The sequence below is a fragment of the Sorex fumeus genome, unplaced genomic scaffold, assembly GCF_029834395.1.
Source record: "Sorex fumeus unplaced genomic scaffold, SorFum_2.1 ptg000122l, whole genome shotgun sequence".
Classification (NCBI taxonomy): Eukaryota; Metazoa; Chordata; class Mammalia; order Eulipotyphla; family Soricidae; genus Sorex; species Sorex fumeus.
Genome location: NW_026606179.1, coordinates 1,808,767 through 1,831,448, shown reverse-complemented (window position 1 = coordinate 1,831,448; position 22,682 = coordinate 1,808,767). Strand labels below are relative to the sequence as shown.

Genomic DNA, 22,682 nt, shown 5'->3' with positions numbered 1-22,682 from the left:
GAGACTCCCGGGAGCAGCTGCCCAGGACTCCTGACCCTGCCTGGTCACGTGAGGATGTCCCTGTCCCCACCCCACACACACGGGCCAGGAGCCACGGGCACAGAAGGCCTGTGGAGCAAGCCCTGTTCTGGGCCCAGCTGTCTGACCCCCTTCTCATCTCCCATCACCCCTCCCCTGGCACCTCTCCCCTGGCCCATGGACAGACACCCACTCCCACCTGTGGAGAAAGGGGTTCAAGCAGCTGCTGTCTTATGGCTGAGGAACAAACGCTGAGCCTCTGCACGAGCCCTTCCCTCCCCACCAGTTCCTGGAATCCTGGGAGAACCCAGGAGAGAGGGAGGTGGGTGAGAAGGAGGGTCCTGCCGGCACTGCAGGTGGGCATGTGCACAGGACCCCTCCGGCACTCCTCCCTTCCGGGGCAATGCTGCTGCTCCAGGCTCCCCCACCCCCCACCCCCAGCCACTCATCCCTCCAGGGCACACGGGCACTGACTGAAGGACTAGAAGCCCGTGGAAGGGATGAGAGAAGGCCGCGGGGCCAGCACCCAGTGGACAGCATTTATTGTTCGTGCCTCCAACACTCAGGCCTGTGCTGTGCTGGGCGGAGAGGCCGGCAGGGAGTTGGGGGCCTGGGCTGAGAAAGTGGGGGCTCATTCCCTTCTCCTCTTACTGCACACTGCCCGGGAGGCAGCCAGCTCCCCTCATGGACCCCACGCCAATGCCAGTGGGTGCAGACCTGGAAGGGCTTCCCTGAGTGGCCAGGGGCTGCTGGGCTCCCACACAACATCCTCAGTGCTCCCGGTGGCCTCAAGCCCCGCAGCCCACCCCCAGGGCAGCTCGAGGCCCATGGGAGGCTGCGCTGCGAGAGGGCATCACCCCAGAGCACAGAGCCCCGAGTCCACTCAGCGGGGCCGCTTGCTGTCCAGGATGGCTCGCCAGTCGTCGGCCCAGGACTGTAGCCGGCGCCGGGGGGGCTGCAGCTGCACGTGGCGGTTATGGCAGGCGGTGAAGAGGATGTGCTCCCAGCTGGGGTGCGGCTCGGCCCCTGTGGGAGGAAAAGCAACACTCAGGCGAGCTGGGAGCCAGAGGCTGTGCCCCGGGGGGCTGAGCAAGCAGCCGGCCACTGCCACGGCCTCCCCAGGAAGCCAGCTCCCAGTGGGCAGCGCCTGCCAGCATTACCTAGATGCCCCCAGGAAGCACAGGGTCCAGGGAGCTGGGTGCTTGGCGGAGTGACCATGGACTGGTCACTGCCACGGCCACTGTGAGATTGACGTTGTCACTCTGCAGACTCAGTCCCAACTCTGGTTTTGATTTTGGCTTTAGTTTGGGGGCCATACCTGGCAGTGCTCAGGTCCCAGGGGACCATATGGGTGCTGGGAATCAAACCCAGGTTGGCCGTGTGTAAAGCGGAACCCTACCCACTGCACTGTCTCTCTGGCCCCTCAGCCCACCGTCAGCCCCCTGTCCTGCACTGGGCAGCAGCCCATAAGGGGTGAAGCATGAACCCCACAGCCTCATCCTCACTCCAACTTCAAACCCTCCTGTGTGCATGTCCACAGGGGCACTGCTGGGAGCACCCCAGGGACCCTGACAGAGGGAGGGGGCAGTGGTGTCGGGTGGGCTCTCTGTCTGCTCACAGCCTCTGCCAGCACCCAGTGGGAGAGGTGCGGCTGGAACAGATGTGGCTATCACCCTCCATCCAGGCTGGCCCTGAACCCCACCGGGAAGGGAAGAGGGCGGGCTGCTTCTGTGGTGGCCATGTGGTCCTGCACCCTGCCTGCCCAGCGAGGTGCTCCAGAAATCGTCTTTCTCGTTTGTGTCTGTTCCAGGTGGACTTGTCTGGGGTTTGAGAGAATAGGCCAGCCAGGGGCAGACTCACCTCTCAGACCACCTTCAGCTGAAGAGACAATGTGTCACTTCTGCTTTAGAGATGAGATTCTGTCTGAATTGCTTTGGAGACTAGAAAAGGGTTCTGCTGGGGGCCAGAGAGACAGCACCCAGGTGAAGGTGCTGGCCAAGCATGCAGCTGCCCTGGTGTGATCCTCATACCCCGTAAGATCCCCTGAGCCCTGCCAGGAGTGGGGACCCCTCTCGAAAGAGAGGAGGAGGGGCTCCGGCTAAGAACAAATATTTAGGAGTCGAACTCTGGCTCCTATTTTAGGAAGGAAGGGAGGCTGCAAGGACCATAGGCTCAGTACCTCTCCGGGCTTTTCCTAGTTCCCTTTCCAGAAACGGTTCTTCCAGGCAGGAGGTGGTGGGCACAGGGCTAAGGGTGGGCAGGAGCTCTGCCTGCAAGGTCTGAGCAGCTGCTCACCTTCCGCAGGCTACTTGCCTGTGATGTCCGGCCGGTCATCTATAAGAAGGTCAGCGGAGACCACAGTCTTGTCATGGGTCAGCACGATGTGTTCCAGAAAGTCCGTGCCTAAGTGCTTCTCCACCCAGGCATACTGGCACAGAGCAGGGGAAAAGAAAGCACCCGCCATCAGATTGGGAAGCCATGCCTGTCCTCCATCAGATGGGAGAGCCTGTGTCTGTCCTCCAGGCTGGGAGGGAGCAGCCCTGAGGTGGCTGCCTGCTCCCTGGGCCCCGCCCCAGGGCAGCAAAGGCGCCCCTACCCACCACCTCACACACAGGACAGGGACTTCCGCCAGCCACACACCCACTGGGGACAAGGAGATGGGGGTGGGGCTCAAAGACAGTGGAACAGTCAGTGTCCTGTGGCCCTGGCAAGATGTCAGCAGAGAACAGACGCTGCTCTTTCGTCCCTGAAGCCAGCAGGCCCCAAGGACCTGTGGAAGGAGCGGCCTTCATGAGGGCTGGGCCCAGTGAGCTAAGGCCCGAGGGCAGGTCCTGAGAACAGATGAAAAGTTGGGAGCTCCTAGGGGAGCCAGGGGTGCACAGAGTGGAAGGCAGAGGGGGCATCTCCCTTCCACAGGGGCCCCCCGCTGCCCCCGACCTGCAGTCCATGCCCACAGGAGGGTGGAGCAGTTTCAGGGCCCTTCCTTCCCGACACTGCCAGCCAAGATCCCCACAGCACAGTAAGGGTCAGAGGAGGAGTCGCCCTCCGGGCCTCACAGGGGGCTCTAGAAGCCAGCCGGGTTCCCACACCCTTCAACGTCTTTCTGAATCTCTGCCGTTTGCAAGCCAGCGCCCTCCCCCGGAGCCTGGCAGGGGTGGCCCTGAGTGTGCCAGGTATGGCTGAGGCAGAGCTGAGCAGGTGAGGGATCTGCCCCCAGTGGGGGGCGGGAGCAACCTCGGGACCTCCATACCACTGCCCTCCCGGAAGAAACAGTGAGGAGCAGACGGCGCACAGATAAGCTCGGCCAGGGAAGAGGAGACCCTCACAGCCTGCAAAGACCCCTCCGGAGAGGGAGGGCAGTGAGGCAGCGAGCCAGGCAGAGCACCCACAGATGCCTCGCCCCACTCCAGCCTGCCGTCACCCCTCGCTCCTGTCCCAGTGTCACGGACTGTCTCCAGGTCTCTGGACGGTGCTGCTCACAGGTCATTTCCTCTGCCTGCAGCCCTTTGCCGCCCATCCTCAGGCACGGACCTGGAGAGGCTTCCCCACACACGGCAGTCATAGGCCTCATGAGCTCACAGCTTCATGCATGTGCACGAGATATGCAGAGACAGACACACATGCAAACATGGACACACAAACTGACACATATGCAGAGACAGAAACAGGCATGTAGACACTGACACAAACTCAGACTGAAATACATGCAGAGACAGATACACATGCAGACATGGACACACAGAAATTGACACATGTGCAGAGACAGACACACGCACGCAGACACGGACACACATGCAGACTATGTAGAGACAGACACACATATGTACGTATGCACATACGTACAAGTGTACATACCTATTTGCACACTTGCATACACACGTGTACATAACAGACACGCACCATGACGTACATACTCACATGTGAAACATGTGCCCTACTGTACATGCATGTGCGGATATGTGCACCCTCGCTCCCAGCCAGGCCCTGCCTCTTGCTCAGCCGTCACTCCCTTTACCGTCCCTGACTTCTCAGACCAAGTTCCTGCCTAGGGGTAGTGACAGATGTCGCTACCTATTTGCCTAACTACTTGTTTCACATCTCCCTGACCCCACTTAGCTGCAAATTCCTTGAGGTCAGGGATCACATCTAAGCTTCGAGGGTCCCAAATGAAATATTAAAAAGTTCGTAGAGGGACTGGAGGGATAGCAGAGGAGTTCAGGCCTTGCATAAGCCAACCCTGACTCAAACCCTGGCACTGCCCAGGGTCCTCTGAGCCCCACCAGGACTGAACCCTGAGCACAGGGACAGAAGGAAGGCCTGAGCACTTCCTGCTTCCACAAGCTACTCAAACTAGTAAGTTTAACAAAATAATGGGACACAAGGTCACTTGCATTTCTATATATTTGGATGCTGAATACAAAATTTTTTACAACAGCACCAAAATATGGATCCGCTGATTGCAGGCTTAGAAGGAGCTCCCTTTGTTCTCACGCTCACTCATTTCGAAAGCTTCTTCACCAAGTGAGCCCCATGGCCAGCAGCAGTGGAAGGCTCGGGACACATGCCGTGGGCACGGGGGGACACGTGATCAGTGAGCTGCCTCATCTCCCTCAGCCTCTGTATCTGTCAGGTCAGAGGAGAGATCTGCAACCCCCCCCACCATAGATATAATAATAAAGCATAATGCCTGCATAATAAAGGTGCTAAATCAACAGCAAAATTCATTAGTAAAGGATTTCTGATCACTCTCTGTTGAACCAAGTAATCTCTTTGCGTCATACCAGGCATCAAAGCTGGCAGTGAGTCTGCCTGGATGCTGAGGTGAGGAGTAAGCAAGACAGACATGGCCCCTGCCTCGCCGATCTTGCCTCCTTGGAGGAAAGAGACTGGCAGAGAGACAGAGATAAAGAAACAAACCTGCTCCCAATGGTGCTAGGTGCTAAGTGCTACCTAGGAACAAGGCAAAGGCTACACTTTTGATCTGGTCAGGAAATGCAGGGAGGCTCCTGAGCCTCACGGCTGAGGAGGAGTCAGACATGCAGAAGGGATGTGTGTGTGTGTGTGTGTGTGTGTGTGTGTGTGTGTGTGTAGTGTGTGAATGAAAGACGGGAGTTCAGGGTGCACGAAACAGGCAGCCAAGACTTTATAGGTTATGTCAAGGAGTGTGTGTGTGTGTGTGTGTGTGTGTGTGTTTCTATTTTAAGTGCAGAGGGGAACCATTAAAAGACTTTTACATAGTAGGTTGACATGATCTGTTTTATGAAAGAACCTCCCTACCTCTGAATGGAAATGAAATGAAGACTGTTTAGGAGGCAACTAGTAGCTTGAGAAGAAATTAAAATGCGAAAACCCGGTCGCAACAGAAAAGTAGGCAGTTGCCACATATCCTTTATATAAATAATCTTGACAGGAAATACAACCTCTGGGCTGCTCAAGTGATGGGGAGGAGAAGGATGCCACTTGGATGGCTGAGTGGTTCCAGTCTGAGAGGAGGGGATGGACACAGATGGGTCATCAGTGCCCCATGGACGGACACTTCAGGGGTGTGTGTGTGTGTGTGTGTGTGTGTGTGTGTGTGTGTGTGTTGTTTGCTTTAGGGCCACAGCCAGAAGCACTCAGGGCTTACTCCTGGCTCTGAGCTCAGGGATCACTCCTGGTGGGACCTGGTAATCGAACCCAAGTCAGCCACAAACAAGACTACCATCTCTGCAGCCCCAGACACATTGTGTTTGAATGGTCCAGTCAGAGGTAAGTCCTGGGCAAAGGCTTCACAGGTCGGGTGCTCAGATAAAGTTGATGCTGAAATCCACAGGCAAGGATGACTGAAAAGGGGCAATCCGGCTCATTCCAACAAGTGCAGAACAATAACTGACCGTCCCATCTGCGATAACCCTGGCGGAGACTTACTCTAGCCCCAGGTTTCCCCAAGTGGGCAATACTGGCCCTGTGAGATGGGACAGAGAAACCGTTGGCGCACTTTCTGTCTGTTCACTTAAAGAGGCAGCTTGTTCCCTCCAGTGTATGGTCACCTGATCTTTGACAAAGGAGCTAAGAGTGTGAAATGGAGCAAGGAAAGCTTCCTCAGCAAGCAATGCTGAGGAAAACTGGTCAGTCACACATGAAAAAAATCAACTCAAACCGTTTTCTCATGTCATGCACAAAAGTCAATAAAAACTGGATTAAAGGCCCCAATATTAGACCTGAATTCATAAAATGTATTGAGGAAAATATAAGCAGAAACTTCATGACATCAATTCTAGAGGCATCTTCAATGGTTCAATGTTATCAGCCAAGCAAATGGAATAATGATAAATAAATGGGAATAATCAAACAAACAAGCTGCTATACGGCAAAAGAGACAATGACTAGAATAAAAAGACATGCCACAGACTATGGAGAGAGAACATTAGCCTGCCAATATCCAAGATATTAAGAAGAAAATAGTAAGAAGAAAATAACCAGTCCCATTAAAAAAAAGGGTAGAAGAGATGAACAGAAACTTTCCTAAAGGATGCGTACAGATGGCCAATGAGCATATGAAAAAACGCTCTGCATCACTGATCATCAGGGAAACGAAAATCAAAACAACAACAAGATACTTTCTCACACCAGTGAGACTGGCACACACCACAAAGAATAACAACCGCGTTGGCATGGGTGTGAGGAACAGCAACGCTTATCCACTTGGTGGGAATGTCACCTGGTCCAGCCTTTCCGAACAATATGAAAACATCTCAATAAACTAAGAATTGAGCTTCCATATGGCCCAGGATTCCACTTCTGTGCATCTACCCTCAGAGTCCAAGTATTCTCATCAGAAAAGACATCTGCGCTCCTTGAAGCATTGTTCATAATGGCCAAAAATCTGCAAACAGCCAAGCCCAGTGTCCAAGAACAAATAGATAAAGAAACCATGATACACAGACACAATGGAATACTACTCAGCAATTTGGAGGGGGAAAGAAAGACAAAATCAAGCAATTTTCTGCTATGCAGATGGATCGAGAGAGTATCATGCTGAGTGAAGTTAGTCAGAAGAAAGCAGAAACATCTCTCTCGTATGTGGGATATAAAAAAGCACAGCAGGGGAATAACAAAAGGCCAAAAGCAACAGAATCTAACAACTGGTCACCAGACTGAACTCTCGGAGGCTGCCCTGAGATGACGATGGGGGTTTGTTCTCCTGCCTCATCCTTGGGGAGCCCTCCATGGGCAGTGGAGCTCACGTGGACGGGACAGAACTACCCTCCCCAGGGGTCCTGGCGTCTTCAACAGGCTCTGTGCAGAGAATGAGGCAGAATTTCCTATGTTGCTATGGGAGGCTCTCAGGCCAGGCTGTGCCATGCAGACGGAAGGATCCAGGGAGAGGAGGCAAAGGTGGCAGCAGCCGCCAGCCTGAAGGGGTGTCAGCCCCTCGCAGTAAAGGGAAGCAAGGCCCAGCTGCGTGCCTGCATCTTACCTTCTCGTAAGGACAGTATTTGTACATCTTGATAGGGCTCGTGCAGATGAGGACATGCGTGCTGTGGAGAGAGAAAGGAGAGTGAGCCGTGGCCCTCCGCCCCCCTTGCCACCCCTGCCCTGCCTTCCCATCCTTTGGCCGCTGGGTCCTCTCAGGGGCTGAGCCCTCACCTGGATCAGAAGACCCGCTGCTCTGGGTCCTTCCCCACCACCCCCAACCCCCATGGCCGGCAGCCAGCACAGGGGAAGCAAGCCGCTGACTTCAGTGCAGCCAAACCCACAGCACAGCCAAACTGAGTGCTCTCAGCCACCTGCCCAGGAAGAAGCTAGTGACGGGAAGAAGAAGAAGCAGGGTGAGCTACTCGATGGAAAGTCAGGAGTTCCTGCGACACAGAACAGAAGACCTAGCATGTACAACCAAGGTGCCAGGCAGTGGGCCGCAGAGGGCGGGAGCCAGGTCCACGCCCGGCCAAGTCCCTGTGGATGAATATCTCCTCGAGACAGGCAGGGATGTGCCCATAGCTTGCGGTGCTGGGTCAATGCAGGTGGGCTGCCTAGAAGGGACTCTGGTGCCCTCCAGCCCACCAGCCCAGGCCTGAGCCCCATGGTACACAACGCCCCTCACCCACCTACCCCCCAAGTTGGCATCACCTGGTACCTGCATCTGTTGGCAGGGGACAGGCCTTCCTGCCTCATTTTCTCTTTGGCAAGTGAGTCCCCACTGAGGTCTAGGCATGTGCCTTCTCATTGCTATGTCTCTGCCCTCTCGGCAGGCCTCTGCCGACCCCATGCACAAGGCTTGTCCCCCAGCACTCAGCCTCTGCTCCCAGAAACAGAGTCTCCCAGGAAGCTGTTTATCTCTGCTCCTGACCTGCCTCGGAGATTATATGCTGTGAAAGAGTCTTCCTGAGTCTCCACTCTCTACTTCAGGTCCCAGACTCTGGGGGGCCAGACCCCAGCTGCCCTTCCCACTGCTGCCACCTGTCAGTCATCAACCCTGCCCTCCCCAGCCTCAGGGCTCACTCATGCCCTGGCTACACTCATGCCCACCAACTCATGCAACTCATGCAAGACTCCCTGCTCCTCCCCCTCCCCGCTGGACACCTCCTCCCGACCTAGTCCGTGTTCCTCCACTGCCATCTCCTGGACCTGGTGGACACTTCTGCCAAATGCCTCTCTGACCTCTAACCACCACCCACTCCTGTTCCAGCAAACACATTCTACCACCGTCCACTCTACCCCTCGCCAAGACTGGGCTCTGCCATTCTTTCCCTATGCCCAGCCTCCCGGCCCCCCATCCCTTTCACTGGGGCTCACCCCTGATTTCTCTTCCTCCACTGAGGCCTGTCGGTCCTGGAAGAACCCAGCAATCAACTTCCCCTTCTCTACCTCCCATACTTGGTCGACAGTTTTGCCTTAAAGCAGTGCCATCAGCAGCAAGCATGTGACCTTCTCAGCACCCTGCTGTGTGCACACCCTTGCCTCCAGGTCTGCCCCAGGCCTCAATTCCTCACCTACTCCTGACAGCGAGGAAGAGGCATCCCCCACTCTAGCCACGCCCTCCATAAGCCCAGGACTCTTTCCACCAATCTTCACAAGGACTTTGACCCTGTAGGATTCCCTTTCCAATCACTACTCATTCAAACATGTGCTGTATCTGCCTTCTTTTTTATTTGTTGGGGCACAGCCAGCAGTGCTCAGGGATTACTCTTGGTTCTGTGCTCAGGAGTGACACCTGGAAGTGCTTTCCGGACCATATGGAGTGTTAGGAATGGAATGAGGACCGCTGTATGCAAGGCAAAGTGCCTTAGCTCCTATACTGTATCTCTGGTCCTTGTATTGCTTCTTAAAAGGGAGGGAGAGGGAGAGGGGGAGGAAGAGGAAGGGGAAGGGGCACGGGGAAGGAGAGAGAGGTGGAGGGGGAGGGGGAGGGGAGAGGGAAGGGAAGGGGAGGCAGTGACTTCCTAGTCCTGCTCTGAGGTTTAGGAAACCACTTTTTTTTTTTTTGGGGGGGGGCTCTCTATGAATTGCCTACTCTGGGCATGTAAGTTAATGGAACCCTAACTGGCTCCTTTAATGCAGCATGTTTTCAAGTATCCGATACAGTGCAGAGCATATCAATGTGTCATATCTTCCTTTGTTCAGTGACAGCCCACAGTCTGAATATACCACCTTCGGTTTACTTATTTATCAGCTAGTGGGCATCTGTGCTGCTCCCACCTTTCTGAGTGTGACTAGTGCTGCTAGAAACATTCCTGCAAAAGTTTTTGTCTGGTTCTGTTCCCCATGGTATTCCTAAGAATCAAACTGCTGGCTCACAGGGTAACTTCATATTTAATATTTTGAGAAAATGTTTTCCACAGCAGACATGTCATTTTATGATCTCACCAGCAATAATGACTGTTTCGAATTCTCTGCATCTTCAAAAACGGTAAACGGTCATGGGACTATTTTTATTCTAGTTATTTCACTGATGCAAGGTGCTTCCTGCTTGTGGTTTGGGTTTGAATCCTCCTAATGACTATGGATGATAAAGCACAACTCTGTGCATTTGCTGGCCAAAGTGTGTTTTATTTAGAGAAATGTTAATTCAGATCTATGGCCCCAAGTCTGTGTATTTAAACCCTAAGCTCGATCACATTCTCTTTTCACTCTCCTCCCATGTCATCAATTCATTCTAGTCACAACATTAATGTTATCTTTCTGTGACTCAAATAGGAAAAGTCCTTGCTTTACTTGCTTTTGCGTGGCACTGTAGCACTGTCCTCCCATTGTTCATCGATTTGCTCAAGCGGGCCCAGTAACGTCTCCATTGGAGACTTTGTTGTTACTGTGTTTGGCATATCGAATAGCCACGGGGAGCTTGCCAGGCTTTGCCATGTGGGCGAGATACTCTCGGTAGCTTGCCGGGCTCTCCGAGAGGGGCAGAGGGGCTGAAGGAAAAAGCAAGGGCTGACTCTTCCCGGGTCATCTTCCTGGCACTTCTGCTCCACCTGAGGTAGCTCCCTCCCCATTTACTCCAACATAGCACTGTGTTCATTTCCTTCACAAAAAATATTGCCATCTGAAATTATTCTGTTCAATTGTTTCATCTTCCCTAATATAACCAAAATTCCTTGCTGCCTGAGACCTTAGGTATCTTTCTTACAAACATATCCCCAGTAGTTAGCACAGTGCCAGGCACATAAAAAGGGATAAAAATTCATTTTAGTGAATGAATAAAGAGCCTTTTATTTCAGGCTCCACAATAGCGCTATTAAGAGGCATGTTTAAACACAGCTTTAAAAGAGCGGTGTTTCCTTCAAAAGTACAACTCTAGGATGTCTTCCTCTATAATAAGAAGACTTGGTTTGACAAATGTTAATTACTGCTTAAAACACATTTGGATTTATATCTATTACTATACATTTATGGGGGAAATATATGTGAATGCAACAAAATTCGTGAGATTATAAGTGACTTGGTATCCTATATTTTAATTTCCAAATATTAACCATTTGTATGCTAGGGAGAATATGTCAACAGCAGAGCACAATACCTCACCTGTGTAAAGATCTGGATTTGAATCCCCAAATTGCAAGCAAGCAAAAATTTACCACAAGCCATAGGCTTTCTAAAAGCAAGTTATTTTGTGGTTTGTTTTGTTTTCTTGAAGGGACCAAATTCAAAAGCCCATCACAATCACGAGAACGTGCTCATTTCTTCAAATATCATTTCTTTTTTTTTTCATAGATTTATTTGATTCAACATATATTGAAACTGATTCCAAACTCTGGAAAGTTTTAAGTATGACTCACTTATCTGTTGGCATTGACTTGAAATAAGTTTTTTTAGTTGTTTCATACATCATATATCCCCTTAAAAGATCTTTCATACTGAGAAAGCGCATTTCATTGTAGAACATACTATGTTAGTTGCTGTGTGTGCTCATCCCTCAAAAGGGTAGCATCTATCACGAAGTATCCATTATATTCAAACTGTTCGGCGCACTTGGTTTTGGTCCGACCATGGACTATTACACAGAAATATCTACACAAATTACAGCAAGATGCTCACTATAGCCTGGACATACATGTGAAAATGAGAATCAGGGCTGGGGATGTAGCTTGGCTGAGAGACCTTGCCTTGCACATGAGAGGCACTGGGTTCAATCCATATCATTGCCACAAAACAAGAAAGAAAAACAACCAACTGTCTATATGGAAATCATTAAATAAATGATAGATGTGTATGATAAATAACATGTAGTACTGATGTGGACAATACCTAATACTTTTGCTAAATAAAAAAGAGAAAAAAGAACTCATTTTAAAAGAATAACCATTATGCAGTATACATATATACATCCAGTATTTGCTTGAAGAGGCAGGGAAAAACAGAGACACAAAATCTCAGCTTGAGTACAAACCCAAGGGAATGGGGCAGTGGACTGGGAGGACTGTGGAGGTCAGAAAAGACCTCTTTCAAGGAAGGACATTTAAGGTGCTTATAGTGGAAAGATAGGAGCCTGGTGACCATGCAGAGAGAGACACAGGGACCAAACTGATGCACCACAATGATGGGATGATAGCCCCTAATACTTCTGGGCTTTGAATTCAGGGATCATTCCTGGTGGTTCTCAGGGCACCGAGTGAATTAAACCGGGGCCTCCTAATGGGAACATACACAGCATGTTAAGCTATCTCTCCAGCTCTCATTAAACTACATTTTAGTACGGGGGCAAGGCCACAGCCAACCCCGATTTAATCCCTGAGCCACATATGGTCACCTAAGCATCACCAGGAGTGATCCCTGAGCACAGAGTCAAGAGTAAGCTCTGAACACAATAGGTGTTGCCCAACTCCCTCTACCCCCAAGAAAAGCTACAATTTAAACCTGGTCTCATCTAAGCAGTACAGTAGGTAATGCATTTGCCTTGCACACAGCCTGTGTGCATCCGTGGCACCCCAGACGATCCCCCAAGCACTGCCAGGATTAATTCCTGAGTGCAGATCCAGCAGTAACCATTGAGCATTGCAGGTGGCCCAAAAACAACAAAACAATTTGGGCCTAGAGCAATAGTACAGTGGGTAGGGTGCTTTCTTTGAGTACAGCTGACCCAGGCCTGATCCCCAGTACCCCAAGTCCCACCTGGAGTGATCCCTGGGCACAAAGTCAGGAGCAAGCCCTGAGCACGATTGGGCACGGCCCCAAAACCAAAGAAATAAGAAATAAACAAACAAACTTGATCTCTGTCTGCCTCAGCACAAGACATGCAGTTACTCACCAAGATTCTGACTGCACCCCTCTCTTTCTACATGGCGGGGTACTGACCGGCTACAGCAAACCTTCCCCAGTTAACAGCCTCAGAGGAGGTGTTCCAGACATGCATTTCCAGACCAGAATTTCTGAAAGGCATTCATAGGGAAGCTGTAGTGAAGGAAAGGGTTCCAGAATAGAATATATTTGAAGAAGACTGTATTCCCTGCTATCCCAATGAGGAGTCACATTGCACATTAGCAAAGAAAACTCTCTGCGAAGTGCTACAGTCAATCTTCATTCGAGGATAGAAAGATAGCTCTGGTATGAAGCACATGCCTTACTACAGGAGCCCAGGCTTGATCACCAGGAAAACATGGCTTCCCAAGCACAGCCAAGAGAGACCCCCAAGCACAGAGCCAGGATCTGGCCCCTGAGCATCCTGTATGGCACTAAATAAATATATAAATAAACAAAAGAAACATTCATTCAATGTGTCTCTCACTGATTTTGTTAAAGAGTATTGAGTTGTTTGTCTTTTCTCTTGTTTTGTTTTGCTTCTTGTTTTATTGCAGTACCAGTGAGAGAAGAAACCAGGCTTTCACACAGGCCAAACACGTGCTCTACCACTAAAACACGTCGCCCCTGAAGACTCAGCAAGTGTTGGAGAACAAGTCTGATAGTTAAAGAGATAAGTGCATGCTTTGCATACAGGAGGTCCAGGTTTGCTCTCCAATACCACATGGTCCCCCAAGCACCTCTGGGAGTGACCCCCCAGCACAGAGCCAGGAACAGCCCTTGAACACCAGCTAATATATATGGCCGAACCACTCCCATACTAACAGAATAATAGAATAATAATAATAATAGCACTAACATTTACTGAGTACCTAATATGTGTCAAGTACAGCTTGGGGATTTTCTCATTATCCTCATTTTACAGAACTCTCTGCATCCAGAGAGTTCAATAACTTGACAACAGCAGAGAATCACAAGAAACCCTGACATGAGACAGACTGTGTAACCCCAGAAGCCTGAGTCCATGCTAAGCAGTTCATCCAAATACAGCCAAAGACTGTGGTAGATTTAAGTTGGGCTGGAGAGACAGCACAGTGGTAGGGCATTTGCCTTGTGTGCAGCCAGCCTGGCCGAGCCAGGTTCGATTCCTCTGCCCCTCTCGGAGAGCCCGGCAAGCTACCGAGAGTATCTTGCCCGCACGGCAAAGCCTGTGGCAAGCTCCCCGTGACGTATTCGATATGCCAAATACAGTAACAACAAGTCTCACGATGGAGACGTTACTGGGCCCGCTCAAGCAAATCGATGAACAACAGGAGGACAGTGTTTGTTTGTTTGTTTGTTTGTTTGTTTTGGAACTAAAGATGACTCAAAGGGCTGAGGCCCATGCCTTATAGGAGGCCGTCCAAGGCTGGGTAATGCTGCGTGTGACCCAAAAACAAAGCTTGCATTTTAAAAGACCATCAATAAAGTAAAATAAAACTTCACAGAATTGAGAGGTTATATTTTCAAATCATATGTGTAGGAAGAGACAATCTAAAACAGGTTGAAAACCCTGGTCTCTAAACCAGCATGCAGAATAGGTGCTGGGTCACCGGTGTAATAAGGCTAGAGAATTCTGAAGTAGGGCCCAGTGAGATAGTATAGAGGGTACCTGCACTGCATCCAGCTGCCGGGTTCAATCTCAGGCACCCCAGATGGTCCCCCAAGCACCGTTAGAAGTGACCCCTAAGTGCAGAGCCAGGAATAAGCCCTGAGCATGCCAGGGATGGCCCAAAAACAATAACAACAACAACAACAATAATAATAATAATAAATAATGCTGATCTAGAATATATTAATAACCTTTACCAGTTGACAATTTTGAAAGAATACAATTTTTAAAATAGTGAAGTATTTCAATAAATGTTTCTAAAAAAATAAGGTAAACAAATGACTAATAAAGTAAAATGACTAACAAGCATACAAAATATGTCCACATTTTTAGTTATCAGAGAAATAAAAAATCAGAACGAAATATACTTCACACACCAGGATGTTTTGCCCGCTCGAGCAAATTGATGAACAACAGGAGGACAGTGACAGTAACAGATTTAAGTCAAATGGGAAAAATGAATGAGCAAAAAGTGGCCTATCTATACAATGGAGTATTATTTTATAATGGAAAGGAACAAAGTACCAATCTGAGCTACCACAACATGGATGAAATGCTGAATTCAGCTCGGTTTTTGTTGGGTTCAGAATCATGAAATGAGCATGGCCCTCGGTAGGAGGTGGCGAGTAAGAAAGGAAGGAAGTGGAGGAAGGAGTGGAGGGCAAGGAGGTGCAGACACTTACTTCTCTAGGCTGGCCATCTCCTTCACAGCTTCAATGGCTCCTGGAAGAGGATCAAGGTCCAAAAAAAAATTCTCCGACTGCCATATGCTCATGGCCTTCTCCTAAGAAGAGAAGAGAAGCGGTGACTATCCCACATTGCCTCACTGCAGGAAAAGTCAGCGGGGGAGGGGCTGCTGACAGAAAGTGGGTCTCCCAGGTCTCGGTGTCCATCTGCCTGTGTGTCTGTCTTTTTCCTTAGGTTGGGGGCACAGAGACACTGCTTGTGAGTGGTCCCTCTACAGGGGCATGTAACTTCTGCAAGGACCCAGCAGAGAAGGGTTGAAGTGTCAGGGCTGAGGGCTCCAGAGCCAGCTATGCCAGAGACACCCCTTCAGTCATCAGAGAACAAGGGGAAAGCCAACTTGCACCCTGGATTTGCTTGCCCCAAATGGTCAGAGGCATCATGGAAGCTCTGAGGGGGGACCAGGCACGTGAGTCATTAGATTGGAGATCTGGAGGAACCCAGAGATTCCTTAAGAGCGCTGCTGTGGGGGCAAGGGAGACGGCTCAAAGGGTTGAAGCGGGGCTGGAGCGATAGCACAGCGGGTAGGGCGTTTTCCTGCCACGTGGCTGACCCAGGTTCGATTCCCAGCATCCCATATGGCCCCCCCCCCCCCCCCAGCACCGCCAGGAGTAATTCCTGAGTGTAGAGCCAGGAGTAACCCCTGAACACTGCCAGATGTGACCCAAAAAGGAAAAAAAATGAGGGGTTGAAGCATCGCGCTTTGTACGCAGGAGCCCTGAATTGATCCTTGGCACCACATGGGACTATAACCCCTCCGAGGGGGAAAAAAAGGTGGGGGGGGAGCTGGACTGGAGGCAGATGTGGCTCAAACAGCAAAGCACGTGTCTTGCATGAAGCCCTGGATGACCCTCAGTACAGCATCCTTCCAAACCAGACTGCAGGGCAGGTGGGAGCGGATGCCCCTATAAAAGAAAAGCATGGAAGTCAGACTTAGGAAGGGCTCCAAAGGCTGGAGCAGCACATCCTTGCTGACGAAGGCCCAAGTTCAAGCCCCAGAACTGCATGACCCCCCCAGCACCACCAGAGGTGACCAGCAATGGTAGACCTGAGTTACCATCACATCAGCAGACCTGAGTCAGGCCAGTTGACCAAGGATCCAAGGAGAAGAGGAGGGGCTCCCAATGGAGAAAGGGCTTGCCTACTTAGCACAGAGCAAAACCAGGTGACTGAGCAGAGCATGGAAGCTTGCCCCAGTCCTGGGCAAGCAGTTTCCACTTTATACTACTGAGCCCAATTCCTTTGCTGATTTAAAGTTTCTAGGGCCAGAAGAGGGGGCAGAGGTAACAAGGTAGGAGCTAAGACTTAGCCATTGAAAAGTAGGAACCTAAAGCCCACACGTGTGTGAAGGAAGATCGCCTGCCAGGTTGAATGCTGCACATTCCAGAGCAAATACAGCTACTACCAGCCACACACAGTGCTCTATGGCTGGAACATACCAGCAGTTCTCTTTGGAATTACACATAAGAACCTCCTGCTAATAAGTTCTCTCCAGTGTGGCCCTGAGGTCTCACCAGAGGAAGAATGGACAATCCCCCCAAATCACAGATGAGGTTCACAGAGCAGTTAGGAGGAATCTGGTCAGAACTGAACCCAGAGCCATATGCATTGGTGGAAAAGTGTGTTCCACTTAGGGTCCAGGGGTCAGATCCTTTTTCTTGCTGTGAGACTCTGCATTCACTGCATCATTCTTAGCATCTCTGCCCTGCCCACCCTCCTTCTTCTGATCCAGCTACTTCCTTTCTCCAGGTTCAAAGGCCTGCTCCAGCTACTTCCTTTCTCCAGGTTCAGTTCCTCAGCTGTCCTAACAACTGTTCTAAGTCCACAGCCAGAAAGATAGTAAGAGGGTAGGGTGCTTACGTTGCATTTGACCAACCCAGCTTTGATCCCCAGCACCCAATACAGTTCCGCAAGACCTGCCAGGAGTGAACCTTGAGCACAGAGCAAGGAGCAAGGCCTTGAACACTGCTAGATGATTTCAAATCCTTCCCAACCCCTCCAAACAGATTCTAATTCCACTCAGCTAAAAATGAGCTATATGTCCAACTTCTTCCCTGTTTTGCTGAGCACTCTGAAAATTAAAACAATACAGACATAAGCGAGTGTTGTAAAGAAGAAATGCCTACATATGTAAGCTGGGTGCTGGAGGGCTGTCCTTAACCACAGATGCTGGACCAGCCCAAACAAGCAAGGACCCAGGATGTCATTCTTTAGACTTTGCTAGGGATAGAGTATGTGTTCATCTATTGATGCCGTTTCTTACAATGTCCCCAGAAGCTGTAAGAATCAGCTGAGCACCCCTTGTGTACTGCCTCCTGAGCATCTCCGTAGTTCTATCCCTTAGCCAAGTCCTGGGGAAATAGGGTTTCATCTCCTGAGGCTTGGAATCTGCACTCTGCACAAATGACTGAAAAACTACTCTCCTTCTGAGCATTGGAGTGGGTCTAGTTTCAATACCCTGATGCACTTCTGGGCAAAAATAAGTTTGCCAAGTGTCAGTGCCACTCACGGCCCGTAAGTGAACCCATATGGTGCAGGGAAATGCAGCAACAGACGGCAAACACCAGAACAGCATTTTCACCAGTGAGATAGTACAGTGGGTAGGGCACTTGCCTTGCACACAGTCAACCCGGGTTCAATCCCTGAACCCCATAGGGCCCCCTGAGCCAGGGGTGATCACCAGGATCCCTGAGCACAGAGCCAGAAGTAAATCCTGAGCACCACTGGGTGTGGCCAAAACACCCCAACAAATATATCAATAAACCAGAACAGCATTTTTGCCAGGCTCAAGTTTCAAATGAGGCGCCAGGAATGGGAAACTCATCCGCAAGGGATGCAGGGAAGTGGTTTCTCGAGCATCCTGCTTTAAAGACAATAAATGGTATTCGATTGGGGGACTCCCAAACAGTGCTCAGGAGGGCTGGGGTCCCCACTGGTGATTGTCTGCCAAACGGGCCAGTCAGCTCAGGAGTCAGAAGAGACAAGACTGCTCAGTTCAGCCTTGTGATGGACGTTGGGCCACATCAGTGGTGCCTGGATGAACATACAGTGCTGGGAATTGAACCTGGGAGTGCCTGAACTGCTGGACTATCTCCTAGTCTTGCAGTCAATATTTTAATAGCTGCCCTGAAAAAAATCAAAATACAGTTTTTCAAGGCACTTGAAGCCAGCCAGGGAGACAGAATTTGAGGGAGGGAAAAAGCTAAGTCGGAGAGAGTCACACTTGACGCGTCCCTTATCAGCCAGGACACCAGATGGATCCTGTCTCATCACCTTCCTAAGGGAAGGGCTGTCTCTCTCAGAGAACCAACCTGTGCCCACCAAACAGGCTCTCACAGCAGGAGAGGCAGTCCAGGGGTGTCTCTTGACGTCTGTGCATGGCAAAATAGCTTAGTCCTTTTGCAAAAGAGCTGACGTGTATAACCAAGCTATCTTGGGAACACGCCTGGCTCAGCGCTGCCCCCATCACCCCTATTCCAATACGGACCCAGAGCAGGACACAGGCCATTTAGGGGGCTGGGAGGGCTCATGAATTCAGCAGGACCCACGGGGCCAGGGGAAAGTCCGGGAGTCTGGATTCCACCCCACCTTGACTACTGACTCACTAGGTAATCAGCCTCTAGGGGTCTCAAGCACCACTGCGACCCACAGCCCCAGGGAAGAGGGGTGGGGGGCGGGAAGGAAGGAATGGTAAAGGCTGGGCAAGAAAATGGAATGTGACGGTCCAAGGGGCGAAGTCAAGGAGGGCTTCACTTGTCAGTGCTTCTTTTATTTCCGAAAGAAAAGGAGGGCTTGGGATGCAGCTCCGGGTCGGAGCGGAAGCTCGCACGTGCAAGGCCCTGGGTTCGAGCCCGGGGGAGAGAGAAACTTAAAAAAAGTCAAAATCCAAGCGGCTAGGGGCAGAGAAGGTCGGGCGGGCGGGCCCCGGGGGTCGGGCCGGCGCCTCGGGTTCCCGGGGCGGTGACCCGGCCAAGGTCACGCGGCCTCAGTTTCCCCGGGGCGCGGCGGGGCGGGGGATGCTCACGCTCAGCCCGGGCCGCAGGCGGCCGTACTGCTCCGACAGCCAGAAGCCGCGCCGGTCCTCCAGCGCGATGTAGGGCAGCTCGGGGAAGCGCGCGCGGAACTTGCGGAGGAAACCGCCCTCGAAGTCGGCCAGCACGCCGTCCATGTCCACCAGCACCCGCAGGGCGCGGCCGCCTCGCCGGCCAGCAGGCGCCCCGCTCGCCCGGCACCGCCCCGCCGCCGGGACCGCCGCGCCGCGGCCCGGCCGCACGCACCAGCCGCCCAGCCGCATCACAGCCCCGCGCCGCGGCCCGTGGCGGGCGCCGGGACCCGGGCTCGGCCCCGGGACATGACGGCCGCCGACGGGAAGCGCCGCGCCGGGCACGCGCGCCGGGAGCGCGGCCGGGAGCGCGCAGGCCCCACAGCGAGGCGGGGCCGCGCGCCCCCGCGCCGCGGCGAGCGTCGCGCCCGCCTTAAAGGGACACGCGCCCGCGCCGCGCTCGCTGTTGGGGCGTGGCTTAGGGGCCCCTGGCTCCGGGGGAGGTGGGGGGCGTGGAGGTGGGGGAAGGGGAGGTGCGTCTTCCCGCAGAATCCCACGCTTGGTCTCATTCTGCCCTCAGCTGCTACTCCCAGGCGAAATGCAAGAGCAGTGCACGCCTTTGTCCCGTGGACTGTGGACAGACTAGACGAGATGCTGTCATCCTGGAACCTACCTGTTGGCAAGCAAACCAACAAAATAGGCAGAAATAAAAAAATAATACACATATATATGTATAATATATTACACATATATACACATATAATATATACATATCACTTAATCACTTAATCCCCGTTATTCATGGATTTATTCGAGCGGGTGCCAGTAACGTCTCCATTCATCCCGGTTGCGTGCTAGCGTAGCCCAATGGTATCTGTTCGTTCTAGGAACATGCAGAGCCTCAAACCGATCATTTAGGGTCTTGACGAAGAAGTCTGACCATCTTATAGGTGGGCGTCCACGTGATCTTTTGATGTCTCGTGGAATCCAATCAGTAATGGCTCTCTAGTCCAGCGGTTGTCTGTAAACCTCATTACGTGTCCAGCCCATCTGATTTTTGATGTCTTGGCAAATGAGACAACGTCCCTGATTCTTGAGCGTTGACGAAGATCAGAACTCCGGATTCTATCTCTCATTTGAGTGAATCGTGATATTCCAAGCATAGTTCTTTCAATTCCTCTTTGAGAGACCCGAATAGCGTTCTCATCCTGTTTTCGTAGGGTCCAGGTCTCTGAGGCATATGTTAATGCAGGAAGAATAGTGGAATCAAAGAGATGTGCTCGTAGCTGGAGGTTCTTTGTCCTTTTAGTTATTTCTTCAATGCTCTTGAAGGCATTCCAAGCCGCTCTCTTCCTCCTGCGCAACTCAGGTGCCAGGTCATTCATCATGTTGATTTCTCGACCTAGGTATATATAACTGTTGCATTCGGGGATGGTGGTTCCGTTGAGAGCGAATGGAGCGTCAGGAACAAGGCTGTTTCTCATAAACATTGTCTTCGTAAGATTCAGCTGTAGTCCGACCTTTCCACATTCACGGTCAAAGTCGTTCAGCATTTGTGCCGCTTGGCTGATGTTTGGTGTTATTAGAACAATGTCATCAGCAAAGCGAAGGTGGTGTAGTTGCCGACCATCTATCTTCACTCCCATGTTTTCCCATTCCAGTCGACGCATGATGTTCTCGAGGGTGGCACTGAAGAGTTTTGGTGAAATGGTATCACCCTGCCGAACCCTCTCTTGATATGGATGATTACTTCATTGTAGAATGGTGAGATTTTGGTAGTGAATCCGCAACAGAGCTCACGAAGGATCCTGATGTATTGAGTTTGTACGCCCTGATTGGCTAGGGCTTCCATGACCGCTTCCGTCTCAACAGAATCAAAGGCCTTCTTTAAATCAACGAACGTTAGACAGAGCGGCATCTTGAACTCCCGAGATACCTCAATGAGCTTGGTTATTGTGTGGATATGGTCGATGGTACTGAATCCTTTTCGGAATCCAGCTTGTTCACATGGTTGTCCTTCATCTAGTGTTCTGCTAATCCTATTCAGGATGACTCGAGTGAATAGTTTGTAGATGACAGACAATAGGCAGATTGGGCGATAGTTGCCAATGTCGTGGATGTCTCCTTTCTTGTATAGTAGTACAGTCCTGCTGGTTTTCCATTGGGATGGAACCTTGCATTCAGACAGGTAGCGTGTGAAGAGTCGAGCCAATGTATTGATGAGTACTGATGGTAAGTTCTTCAGATGTTCAGGTCTGATCTTGTCTGGGCCAGGTGCTCTTTGTTTCTTTACCGACGAGATGGCATGTTGGATTTCGGAAGGGAGAACATTGGGAACGACATATCCATCATGTGGTATGTGGTATGTGGGCAAGTGGATGTGGCTATTAAAGAGATCTGAGTAGAAGTCATGAATAATCTTCTCCATTGCCCTTCTGGAAGATGTGATAGATCCATCATGATGTCGGAGGGCAGTCATCTTGGTTTTGTAGTTGGTGAAGGACAGGCGGGCATTACGAATGTTTTTCCCAGCTTCTGCTGCATCTACCAGTACTGCTGCTCTCCTGTTTTTGAGGTCATCCTTGATGGTTTCTCTGCACTGTTTTGCCAGTTCAGATGTTCGCTTGTGGTTGCCTGAGGCATGTGCCAAGCCACGTTGGCGAATAAGTTCAAGAGTGTTCGAAGAAAGACGGTTTTTTTGTGGTTATCTCTCTCTTGGCATTCCTTGCACAATCATGGAGGTGCTGAATCATTCGATCGTATTCCTCATCAATGTTGTCAATGACGGCATCTTCCCATGTTGCCGCAATAGAGCCAAAGAGCTCCCAGTTGGTGGTTGTTCTGGAAGTCCTCTTCTTAAACCTTGCATTCTTTTCTCCTCGTTCTGTGAGGTAAAATTTTGCACAAAGAAGACGGTGGTCTGATCCCGTTTGGAATTCTGGGACAACAGCAACATCGGTTAGGCAAAACCGCCAATTGAATATGATGTGGTCTATTTCATTGTGGAACCGTCCATCGGGAGACTCCCATGTCCAACGTTTAGATTCAGCCTTTTGGAATTGTGAGTTACCATGGAAGGTTTTGGTTGACATGATGAACTCAGACAGTCTGTCACCCTGTTCGTTCCATTCCAGGCCATGGGTTCCGATGTGGAGTTCATCGACTGATCTTCTTGGTCCTATCTTGGCATTAAAATCACCGATAATGATCTTGTAGAAGGTGTGATCTTCTTTATAGAACTTCTCCAGCTCCATGTAGAACTTCTCAGTTTCTCTTTCACCATAACTGGATGTTGGTGCATAGACAACAAAGATAGAAACTGCCGGTAGTGAGCCACATTTATTCAAGTGTAATCGTCCGATTCGGGTTGTTAGGCATTCGAATGAATCAATGCTCGTGATTAAGTTTGTGTTGACAAGGATACCAACACCACCGACGCCTCTTTTATCACATGTTCCAAGGAACAGTTCTTCTCCAGTGTCGAAAACAGCATGATGGGATTGATGTCTTCTC

At 51.0% G+C, this 22,682-nt stretch overlaps 1 protein-coding gene across 1 annotated transcript; it reads right to left on the bottom strand.

The window, feature by feature from the left end:
* Window positions 1–532: 532 nt before the first annotated feature.
* On the bottom strand, window positions 533–19,342 carry NT5M (5',3'-nucleotidase, mitochondrial). Its single transcript, XM_056136732.1, has 5 exons — window positions 19,152–19,342; window positions 15,067–15,167; window positions 7,478–7,538; window positions 2,332–2,446; window positions 533–1,044 (listed from the first exon to the last, which is right to left on the bottom strand). The coding sequence occupies exons 1-5, from the start codon at window positions 19,293–19,295 to the stop codon at window positions 902–904; spliced, it is 564 nt and encodes a 187-aa protein (XP_055992707.1). The 5' UTR covers window positions 19,296–19,342; the 3' UTR covers window positions 533–901.
* Window positions 19,343–22,682: the final 3,340 nt, after the last annotated feature.

Coding starts and splice junctions, on each gene's coding strand:
- NT5M (XM_056136732.1), bottom strand. CDS start 19,295: ATGGACGGCGTGCTGGCCGACTTCGAGGGCGGTTTCCTCCGCAAGTTC. Junction 15,168..19,151: donor GCCTGCGGCCCGGGCTGAGC/GTGAGCATCCCC, acceptor TTCTCTTCTTAG/GAGAAGGCCATGAGCATATG. Junction 1,045..2,331: donor TGACCGGCCGGACATCACAG/GCAAGTAGCCTG, acceptor TTCCTCCCACAG/GGGCCGAGCCGCACCCCAGC.